Below are 12,730 nucleotides of genomic sequence, written 5' to 3' on the forward strand. Positions count from 1 at the left end.
TCAAACTAAACACAAAAATACACCGAGCAAGGCTATGTGATAAATATATAAAACACACAATCACGTAACCACACGGAGGTGACCAACTCCGTAGCATTCAGAAGGAGTAGAAGTCTGATGAAGACACACTTATTGTGTTAAAACTGTTACGTAATTGTGTATTTTATATATTTATCACATAGCCTTGCTCAGTGTATTGTATTTACGTGTAGTTTGACAATACGGAAATATGGCCTGATAGAATACTTTTAAAACAAATAGTAACGACTTCTTTCTATTTCTCCTAGATTTTACAAGAAAAGATACAAAAAGTAGTTCATCCATTAAGAAAGTTAATGTCTCTTCTTCTTTTTTACTAATATACATCCACCTAGAAAGAAAACCTAACTTGCCTGTGAATGTCGAAACAACAGTTAGATTTTCTTGGCTCAATATCCTTAACGGGTGTTCCTTGATATTCTCAGGATCTACCAATGGATTTTCTATTTCTCCCATACATAACGCTATGTCTTCCTCTGTCACCTGGAAAAGAAGGGAAAGATATTAGCAAATCTGAAACAATTCAGTAAATCGCATAAATTATATGGCATAAGTTTGTGAATTCATGAAGAGATTTCTTAACCGGAAACGCAAAAACTTATGACAGAAACGTTACATACCGAATTATGATGAAAATTGTGCTACAAGCTTAAAGAAGTAAACTACTTTTTATACTTCCCATATTGATTTGCGTCATACTTGAAAAAAAAAATTCAAAAAGTGCTATGGATATATTTCTGACACAATCATAAAATATGATAGTAAAAATTATACTTTATTTCCTTTTTTTATTACTTCTTTGTGATTACTATATGAAATAATGAAAATCATACATAATTTTAAAACATCTCTTACGTAGAAAACTCGGAATATCTGATTTGGGCACGATATAATGTCTGCAAGAAGTAAGATTCGCTCTTTCGCTATGTTTAGAGATATAACAAGTAGTTGATTAAAATATTATAGAATGCAGAACTCTTCAAATCTCTGTACATTTCTCCTTTAGATCTTAATTCAAAGAAGAAGAAAAAAATATCGCATGAAAAATTTGAATTGAGGTAACTTACAAAACAAAGAAATATTACAGCATTATTTCACTTTCCGAAAATGGTTGAAAATTAATTGGCAAAATTAGTTTCAATTCCAATGGACGTTTCTCTGCGCTCTAATCTATTCAAACTGACATTGGAGAAAATATTCTTCAGATTATGGTAAAGCATCTGATATGGTTTCTAAGAAATATAAAAGGATTTATATGTAAGTATATACACGAATCCCTTTTCGCAAACTCCCTCGTCTATAATTTGGTATGAAAAAATTACATGAAATCTTTTCGTATAACGTCCAACGATTATGGCGTTTAGCTAATGGAGACGAGTGATTAAGGTGAGTGAATGATGGTCAGAGTCGGTAATATGAGGATGTGGCAGGAAACGGGAATACCCCGATAAAATCCACAGACACAATGCTGTCCACCACATGCTTATCTTGGCCGGGATCGAACCAGGGTCACAATGCACTAGAGGTACGCTCTCCAGCATTGATCCACCGTGTCCCCCAATTTGATATGCTAATGGATAGTGTGGCTATAAACAAAGTTTAAGCTACTTTACATTCTTCTAGGAAAATATGAAAGAAAATAATGTGTTGTTCAAATTTTATTTCTATTTTCGTTTCAAGGTTAAAGTTCTCTACTGGATCTATTTCTTGGATCAGGAATCTGTCGATATAAGTCCTCCTTGGATATACAATTCCCCCTCCCCTTTCAAAGAGATGCCCGTGTCCAAACAAACAACAATATAGAAACATCAGAATAACGAAACTGTCTTCTTTCTGTCTTTCAGGAAATGAGCCGATTCCTAATAATTTTTTCCAATACATGGAAGTATACGGAAAGAAAGAAATTTCGAAAATGCTTTAATATTTTTTTCATGTTTATGCAAAAGCGCTATGAATTTCAAAACTTTAATATAACCTCCGGTTCAGCGTTTTGACATCGCCGGAAGAGAATTTACTGTATTACCAAAAGTAATAATAATACCCGAGTAGTAATAGAGCGCGACTTTAAACATTACCGATTTATACTTAAATTTAAAAAAATCAAAATCTGACCGAAGGAGGAAAAAAAACTTTGTGTTATAGTTTCGGAAATTTATTATTGCCTTCATCAGACATATTACCTAGGTATGAAGATAAGAGAAAGAAGCTGATTGGACTTTAATAGTATCTCTCTCTGACTTATAGGATTTGCACGCTGTAATAATCTTAGATACACAAAAATATCTTTACTATGTGCCTGACGAAGGTAATGTTGCCGAAACAGCAACTATAAGAGTCTTCATCCCGGCGAATTTAAAATACCGCTAATTTTACAGTAATTATGTGATATCTTCAAATAGATAAAAGATAATTGAAATATGGAACAAGAGCGCCCTAGACAATATTATTTTGCGTGAGGTACCGTTATCTCAAGTCACCTAGTGGCTTTCTGTTTTCAGCTGTTTAGAAACGGGAAAATAAATGCCGATTTTCAAAATGGCTCGAAATCGAAAGCAGATAAGTGAGACGTGATAACGGTTTCTCATGTAAAATGATATTGTCTAGGGCGCTCTTGTTCCACATTTCGATTATCTTTTATCTATTTGAAGATATCACATAATTACTGTAAAATTAGCGGTATTTTAATTTCGCCGGGACGAAGACTCATAAGTTATTAATGTAACATATGTTTACTTAAGTACGTAGTTTCAAAGCCAGTATAAACTATATATAACGCTTCATATAGCCTGGGTGCTGACAATGATATACTGCAAATAATATTCATAATAAATATTTGGCACAAATTTAAAAATATTACACACCATAAAAGCGTGAAATAATTGTCAGATTCAGTGAATGAAAAGAATATTGACAGTAGCTGTTGCTGTTGGTTGAACGATGAACCCTCACCTGCAAACAGGAGTCTTGTGTGGGGACGGGTTCCTCCGGTTCCTCAACTTCGATTATTTCCACTTCGTCGTCTCCGCTGACTTCTTCTTCGGCTTTCCGTAATTCTGCTCTTCTCTCTTGCAGGATTCGGAGACGGACGTCGAAATTATCCAAGGACACGTCTATAAAAAATTATAGTATATTCTTAGCATCAGGAAATAACTTTAATTATTTTTTAGTGCTATGCATTAACTACCAGTCAACCATTACTACAATACAGTAAACAAGAAAATGTGATTTTAAACACTTGAAATACGAAAAGAATCTCACCACTTCGAGTATTAATTTCTTGTTTTGCACATTATTTTGAACTTCGTTTCATTAAATCGCATTGGGAGTTTCAATTACTAAAATGAGTGTACAAATGCGCCAATGATAAATAGATGACAGGATTTGTTATTTCTTTTTCTTTTTAACGAAATTACAATATCATAATACTTTGTTAGGTGTTATGAACGGGGAGTATTTCAGTGTTACTCACAAGCTAAATTTTTTTCTGTTTGTGGCTTATGATTTGTTTTAATGAGATACGAAGATATATTATGTTGGGTAAGTTCTGACACTTTGAAATTAATTAGTGAGATGAATGCTTTGGATTAAGAATATTGTTGTAAAAGCTAAAACTTTGTTAATGTGGAAGTTGGTATATAAAAGATCTAAGTGGGTTAATAAATAAATATGTATAGAATTATCGAGTTGGAAATGTTTTTAATACATCGACATTACGTGGAATGCCTGTAAATACATGCTTCCTTAAAGTTTAGTGAGAATAATATTTATTTAATAAGCTTACGGTTGTCTTGCACAGTAGTAATTTGGGAGCAGATCTACTTTAGACAGGTCAACTCTCTGTATAATATAGATAGTAAAAAATTGATTAGTTAAGCTAAGTAAATTAGTACGAGAACCTATAAACACGGTAATACATTTCAGTTAATTTCAAGAGCTTAAATAAAAAAAAAATATATATTTTTACCCTTCCTTGTTCTTTTGTTTCGTTATTTTAAAACTTTTCATTTTACGTCTCAGAAAACATGGTCTTAATAAGCAACATTATGAAAGGCTTGATGAGCGTATTCTTCAGGAATAGTTTCATCTTGATAAGTAATGTGGATGTCATACAGTATCAGACTTTTAAGATTTACAATTAATAAATAAGGTAGTTTTTCCTGAGTTTTCAAAATGAAAATTTACTCGTATGAAAATTTACCCTCAAGCATCACATTTTGTTCAGTGTGATGTCATCTATCAATTAGAAACACCTCACCTTTTTTCAAACTAAACACAACACTTTGAGCAAGGCTATGTGATAATCAGGTCCGTATTTAGGTAAGTGCCATTCTGTGCTCGAGCACAGGGCAACAAATTTAGTGGGCAGCAAAATTTTGGATTTTTTTTAAAGATTGACAATAAAGTAATATTTAAAACTAGCAACCCGTAGAGTCCCGTGCAAGCGCGAGAAAATATGTTAATGTATTTAATTCACCCTAATTACGGTAGTCACTAATTAGCTAGCTTATCTGATTATTTTTAAAAAGTCATACTCTCCTACCCCCACCCTAAGGGTGAGGATGAACTTGAACATCATGAAAACTGATACCGTTAAACTCACCATCCTCGAAAACTATGAATTCAACACTAATATCTGTCGTCTTCGATTACTTTTAAAATCTCGTCCCTCCCTAAGGAGTGAAGTATGACCTTATCAAGAAGTCCCGGGTTCGATTCTCGGTGGGGATACAAGTGGTTCGAATCCCAAGTTAAGCTGTAGGTCGTTAGTATGTCATTATCATACCATGGAAGGCAATGACAAACTACCATGGGTTCACCTTGCCCAGGGATCTTCGGATCAAACACCTACCTTCGGGAAGAACATTGTAACTTTTGAAACTTGTAACACCTAAACTGCTACTCAACAAAAGCTGGTATGTTTGCAAAATCACAACTTGTTTCCCCGTTTGAGACATAAGTTTCTGCGAGGGGCGGGGAACTATTTAGAGCACAGGGGCGCACAATATATAAATACGGGCCTGGTAATTCTACATATATATATATATATAACACAATCACGTAACAATTTCAGTACAATAACTGTTTTCATCAGACTTCCACTCCTTCTCTGATGAAGACACAGTTATTGTACTGAAACTGTTACCTGATTGTGTGTATTATATATATTATCACATAGTCTTGCTCAGTGTGTTGTTGTGTTTAGTTTACAATATGGAAACAAGGCCTGATAGAATAGTTATTTCATTTTTGTACAGTTTATTCCCCGTAAAAACGCCAATAATATGGTAATTAGAATTTATTTACTTCACTAAAAAAGCTTCAGCTTCAGTTTTTAGTCTTCTGAATGTATAGCAAAATTGCATCCACAGTAAGTCGTATCTCTTAATTTAATAGTTAGAGAGACAAATATAGCAAAATCTCATTTTCCTGTTTTCTGTTGTTGTTCTTTTTCACTCTTATTCTGTGATTCCCTGAGTTGCATCACTCCCCAAACAACAACAATAGACCTACCATTGGCTAAATGGTTTCATTTGTCTGGATCTCAGAGACGACAACTAATGAAAAAAATAAGGAAAGAAAAGAAACAGAATCATCGAAACTTTTTTTTTCCCCTTTTATCAATAACAACAACATCTATAACAAAAGACGAAAGAAAAAAACAGTATTACCAGTCATCTTAGAAATGGTATTAATCAGTTTTAGTATCCTGAGAAGTAGTAATAGGAAAAAAAAACTATGAATGTTACACTATATAAGGAGACAATAGAAAGGCGACATGCGTGGAGTAGGAAAAACGGAAACTTACATAAAGTAGATGATAGAACAGAGTTAAGTCGAGGAAAAAAAGGAAAAAGGAAATGAAGATACAGAGAAGAGGGGAAGAAAATGGTATTTCTTATTTTTGTTTTCTTTCTCTCTTTCTTATTCCATCGTTTCATAACAAAACAGTCTTCCTTCATTCTACATAGTTCTTGTTCCGTCTCGAAGTTTCTCCCTTTCTGGCGGTAAAGAATTTTCGTTCGTAACTTCTTTTTTAAGAAGAAAAATCTCTTTTACCCATTCTGTTTGAATGAAAAAGTTGGTATAAAATTATTTCTACTGCAAGAGATAGAATCTTTACCCTGGAGACATTGAGAAAATATTTTATAATATGTATATGTATGTGTGTGTGATCCACAGGAGGAAAAATTCAGTAGCAAGGAAACATATCGTGCGTTTCCTTCTTTCTGTATCTGTACCTTTGATGCAGTTAATATAATATAATGATATTGTATGTGAGACTGGTTAGCATTGTAATGTTCCGAAAAGGGAAAATGTCATTGGACATCCGCTTCTGCCATTTTCATAATGCTACAATTCTTATTTCCGTAGAAGCATAGGCGTGTAACCAGAACTTTTCATATGGGTATATACACAGATACCTAAACCGTAACTTTCATACGGAAGTGCACAAAGGTAATAATAAAAATTTAAAAAAAAAAAAAAACTTAAAGGTTCATTTCATTGGGGTTTAACTATTAAAATTTAAATAAAATGTTATTTCAATGAATTGAGGAATTACAGCTAACGAAATTCTATAATCCATCACAACTGTAAAAGAGAAAATCAAATTATTTTATTAAAATTGAACAGGCACACCCGGTACAAACCGTAGTTAAGCCTATGGATAGAAAAATAACGGAAGAAGTAGCTGAGTTTGATGTAAACCGAAATTCTACTTACATTATCGGTAAGTTTTGAACTTTTCCATCCAAAATCACCAAGCGAAACTCAAAATGTTGCTATTGGTTCCGATTGTAACTAACTTAGCGACGCATTATTGTCGATTAGACCTAAATTCACTCCATCTAAATTTCCGGTTTCATCTGCTATTTTGTGAAAAACAATTATCTCATACATGCCTATTCTTAGACCAATACTATTCAACTTATGCAACAAAGCAAATATTTACAAATAGTATTTCACACATTTAGTGTGTTAGAGAAACCACTTGTTCCGAAAGAACTATTGGTATTATTTATTCTTGGTTAATTGTTCCATATATGCTCATTTATACCCACTCTTGTCTAAAGAACTGAAAATAATTAGCTCAGAAATTCAATTCTCAATTCTTTCGGAAATATATATTTCTTAACATATCTCCACAGAAAATTTTCCCTTCCTTTGATTCGCCCTCAAATTTTTGTCAGTTTTTAAAACCCTACTTCAATCTATAAATGGTTAATACATTTGACTATCCTGCAAACTACCAATTAAGGTTGCTTTAAACAAATTGATCCTTACGTTAATTATTTCAGCTTTCAAATTATATTCCTCCATCGAAAACCTTGACATATCTCTTTTTGGATTCATATTTACACACTCACCTATGCTAATTTCCTTATTGTGCGGCTGAAGAAGAGGTAATGGAGGTGGAATTTCGGCAAGTCCTTCATCATCGTCGTCTTCGCTGTCTGGCCGCGAAATATCATCACTGACTTGACTCAACGACTCCACTAATTTATCACATTCTTTACATATTTCGTCTAACGTAAGATCTGATTCTTGTTGTTCGTTTGAAGTTGGTGATTGGTCTGCGTTATTTTCCACCACTGTCGCTGCTGGTGTTGACGACTGGGGAACTTCTGACTTTGGCAATGGTTGTTGGTCCACGTCACAAGAACTCTTCTCTTTTTCTTTACTATCGTTTTCTTGTATTTGTTGTTGCTGTTGTTTGTCTTCCGATTCATCACACGTTTTAAACACGGTCATTTCTTTATAAGTCTCTTTCTTTCCGTCGACCCAAACTTCTTGTCGGGAAGGATGTTTCATCTGCTTTTGCACCTGAACTGTTTGATTTTCCACCCATCGCTGAATCATACTTTTCTTGTGATTATCCATATACCCATACCCTGCTTGTGGTCCGTCTACCCACGTTTCTTTCTTGTGACTTTCTTTTAGAAGGCTTCTCGCTTCGGCTACTTTCGATTTCGAGATTCTCGGTCCATCAATCCACTGTTCGTCGCTTCCTTTTACGTGAGCGGTTGTGGCTGCATTAAACACTGGCATTCGTCCCCCAGTTTCAGCACCTGCTTTACCTTTCGATGGTTTAGCCGCCTGTTGTGACTTAGACGATGAATGAAGACTGGCGATTGTCTTTGAGCTTTTGGCAACACTTCTCGCAGGACTACCTTCTGTCGTCGATGACGTCGCTTTTGTTGATTGGTTAGATTTCCCACTTTGAGTCTTTTGAGAGGATTTTGCTGGTCGTTCTGCTGCTGAACCTCTTAACGCTTTCCCCATGGCACACCGATTGTCACCTGAATTAAGGCTTGGAATATACACTGGAGGATGTTCGCCATCAGTTGCATCGTCTGCAGGTCCAACGTATATCACCGTGTCAGCAGATTGCTCGCTGCTTGATGGATCTACGTCACTGCTACCGGATCGCGACGCGGAACTATCTTGACCAGCTCCTTGACGGCTTTCTTCACCAGAACTTCCGCCAGAGCCTGTAGATCCGCCACCAAACTGTAAAGAGGGGGAAAACTTTAGGTAAAATAATGATAAATATTCAGTACAATTGCTAATAGAATTAAAATTTCAATACATATCATTTATGTAATATGGAAAATTTAGATCAAACTTCTATGTTGTAACAAAGTTAATCAAGAGGATTATCTAGCTATAAGACAAGCAAGATAGAAAAGAAATATACGTCAAGAAACTACTACTTTTAGAGAAACGAACAAAGAAAATTGACGACGGCTGGATGAAATATGGCTGGACGAAAGTATGGCTAGACGAAATATAATGTCATTTGTAAAATGAAGCATTCATTTCACACTGCTAAGAAAAAATATATACAAAAATTTAAGACGCAAGCAATATGACTCCCACTAAATTAGGTTCAAATAGAAGAACGTATAGGATTTCTTAAACTTTATTGGATATTATGTATTTTAAATTTGAAAGAGCTTAGTTAATTTTTAGCTATTTATGTCTTCTTCTATTAGATGCTAATTTATTTGGCTTAAGTCGCGAAAATATTGCATAATTTAAAATAAATCTTTTTAATACTACAGAAGCCTATTTATTAATTGTTGAGTGAATCACTCAATTACTAAAGAGGGTTTTTCATAGCTAAATCTCCTATGGCCTTGCATTTTCAAAACTAAAGCTCGCTTACTTTTTTAAAAATTCTCCTGTCTGCAAGAGATTGTTCCTAAAAGTTTGTAGACATTCTGTACACCCTAAATTTCGCTTATGTAACAAATTATAATTTATTAGCTAATTAGTTAACCAACAAATGACAGAAATTTGACAACAGTTTGTTCTTTCTTTCAGTAGAATAAATGTATTTACTCAAACATAAGCGCAACTTTTCTTGAAAAGAAGAAAGAAATACAGGACTAAAATTCGTGAGGGGCATTTATAATCGTGTATTTTTTTTTTTTTTTTTTTTTTAATAAATGGTAGAAATACCGGTAACGCTTTGAATTGTTGTTTTTCTTAGGGTTGTTTTATTATTCCTATCTTATCTTAGCATTTAATTTTTAAGTAGAATATATAAGTCTGCAACTAAGTTCAAGCATATTTATGAAAATGGATACATATATTACCGTAACTCTATCCGAAAGGTACTTGTGATAAATCTAGACTGGTTTTGCAGGCATTGATGATCTGTTAGCTTGGTAGTTGGGTACATGTTCTGTAGTGATCTTAACTATACGGCTGCTTGTATCAGCATATAACAGACGAATTCTTTTTTGTCTGTTTCTTTGTTTTACAGAGCGGGAGCGCTAATATTTTACAGTGCTTATATTCGAGTAAATACGATATTTTGCAGACTGAGTAATCTTTAATGGTATTTACTGCTTTCCTTTTACACTATTCAAAACGAATAAACAAGCAACAATATAATATGCTACGTGTAGCAGTATTATATATGAAATAAGCTTCTTTCAAATACTGTTCATCGTCGGGTAATTTATTTGCTCTCAATTATAACTTTGAGGGAAGGTAACTACACTATTTTTCTAATAAACAATCTATACAACAATAATTACCTGGTTTCATAGTGTTAAGAAAAACTGCTATATCTTACAAATTTTGGAAAGAAAAAGAAGAAGAAAAAGAAAGAAAATTCATTCGTGCTTAACTGCAGAATTTCAAGAAATCCCCGCCAGTTGGCAGCACAATGCAACGCATTATCACTACCACATGTTTCGTATACAATAAGAGACTGATATCGACTATTGCAACGAAGTATGAACAAAAATACACGTTGTGGACTCAAGTCGATTTCCGCAGCGAAAGACAAAAATTCGCAGATTGACTAAAGTCGACTTTCGCAACGCAGCGATTAATTACACAAAATGTTAATGTACATAATATTTTGTGTAAAATAATTATTACTGACTCACATTTCATAACTTGATTAACTACAGTGATTATATTTTTAAAATACTGTAGTGGGTGAGTAATCAAATCGACTGCTTTGACATATATTTGGTAGAACTGTATCCCTTTAGCAAATCCAAATGGGGCAATTACCCCCTCTACCTACCGCTACGGGCGCCCATGGACGCTATGATATTAATGCACTTCTCAAATATACATCTGACCGGGATTAAAATTTATTTCTGAAGATGACTCATGTTTCTTACAACAGATATCTATTGAGTCAATTAAAGGGTAAATCTATTTCTCTAACGAATTTTGCTGTATACTTTGTAATTATAAATTATACTCATTTGATTTAAGAGTCTTCATCCCGGCGAAATTAAAATACCGCTAATTTTACAGTAATTATGTGATATCTTCAAATAGATAAAAGATGATCGAAATGTGGAACAAGAGCCCCCTAGACAATATTATTTTACATGAGAAACCGTTATCACGACTCACTTAACTGCTTTCGATTTCGAGCCATTTTGAAAATCGGCATTTATTTTCGCGTATCTAAACAGCTGAAAACGGAAAGCCACTAGGTGACTTGTGATAACAGTACCTCACGCAAAATAATATTGTCTAGGGCGTTCTTGTTCCATATTTCAATTATCTTTTATCTATTTGAAGATATCACATAATTACTGTAAAATTAGCGGTATTTTAATTTCGCCGGGATGAAGACTCTTAATTAGTATATTTTCAATTTAAGACTATAATCTCGAAAAGTTCACTAAGTTTAAAAGATTTAATCTTCAATGTAAAAATTTATTCATCACAATGAACCACTATTTTGAATAATATCATTAACCAATTTTGTATAAGAAATGCTTTCGAATCATCTTATATGTGAAGAAGAATGAAATTATGTGATATTTCTGCCGAAGATCTTACTTTCGTCCAGTGGTTCCCAACCTTTTTCTGAGTGACGACACATTACTGAACGTCTACGACATCGCGACACAATCGTTTAATACTTTAAAATAATAATAATAATAATAATAATAATAATAATAATAATAATAATAATAATAATAATAATAATAATAATAATAATAATAATAATATGAAACCAATTAATATTTATAATGACTCTATATAGCACTGAGCATTATTGCTATCTTTGGAGGTGCTGACTGGTACAGCATGTCTTCATTTTAACTAATTATTATTAAACTCTTCATGATTTTTAAATTCTAAAATTTCGGATCACACCTTAGGGCGTTGCGTGTTACTTGCCACGGTGTTACTTGCCACTATTGGAATTTCGTGTTACTTGCCACGGTTATCTTATCGCATATTTATCTATCTATGACAGCGTGTCCGTTGTCACGCACCTGCATCTATATTTGACCTTGAGGGGGTGGGAGTAATTTCCCTATGTTGTTTTATCTTGGCTGGAAAGCTCATTCTAGTTTCTTATAACAGCGAAACACACTTCCTTCCACAATTTCTTCTTTATATATATATTTCTTCTTTAATGAGGCGTTTCTCTATTCCCTCAATTTTTCATAGCCTTTATCACTAATTAAAGACATGCTAGTCACAAATCAAAGAATGTATTAGTTTCCATTGCGAACACTTCTTTTCACGCGCTACACACGGAACGAACTGTTACGTGAAAAAACTTGTAGAAAACATTTATTTTTTACCTTTCTATTTGGAGATATCTCGGCAACTTTTCTGTTGCCGTCGCCTCAGTGAACGGATTCCCATAAGATTCATTGCATTTTTAGATGTTGCGCAACTTTTCCGTCGCCGAGCTGTTGCCCTGCTGTCCCCTGCTTAGCAACACCTCGGCTACCTTTCTGTCGCCGTCGTCTCAGTGAGCGGACTCCCATATGACTTAATGCATTTAGCCAGAGCAACAAGATAGTTGCCCGACAAAATGTTGCCAGTGAACGGTAGGCCTAAGGCAACAGCTTGGCGACGAAACAGTTGGGCAACATCTAAAAATGCATTGAGTCTTATGGGAGTCCGCTCTTTGCGGCGACGGCGACAGAAAAGTTGCCGAGGTACATCCAAGCAGAGAGATAAAAATAGATGTTTCGAATTACTGAAGAACTTCAATTGTTTGTGTAGATTTGCAAGAATATTCCTTTCATCAGAATCTTGTTTTGTTTCTTGTATTTCGTGCGAGTTTTGTGAGTTTTGTGACACGCATAAATGTAGCAAGGTTCCTATTTCTTAAATCAGAAATTTGCTTTGTTTCTTGTGTTTCAGGTGATTGCCTTGTTTTGAAAATTGCTTGGGAAATTAC

The 12,730-nt window shown here is 34.1% G+C and overlaps 1 protein-coding gene across 1 annotated transcript in view; it reads right to left on the reverse strand.

The window, feature by feature from the left end:
• The window catches only part of LOC145685971 (uncharacterized), a 1,426,958-nt gene that overhangs the window by 24,074 nt on the left and 1,390,154 nt on the right, over nucleotides 1–12,730 (reverse strand). The window contains 3 exon segments of the mRNA XM_081758763.1: nucleotides 393–522; nucleotides 2,989–3,149; nucleotides 7,407–8,550. Coding sequence (XP_081614889.1) covers nucleotides 393–522; nucleotides 2,989–3,149; nucleotides 7,407–8,550 — 1,435 coding nt within the window.

This window comes from Thermobia domestica, chromosome 5 (genome assembly GCF_964235325.1).
Source record: "Thermobia domestica chromosome 5, izTheDome1.hap1.1, whole genome shotgun sequence".
Lineage (NCBI taxonomy): Eukaryota > Metazoa > Arthropoda > Insecta > Zygentoma > Lepismatidae > Thermobia > Thermobia domestica.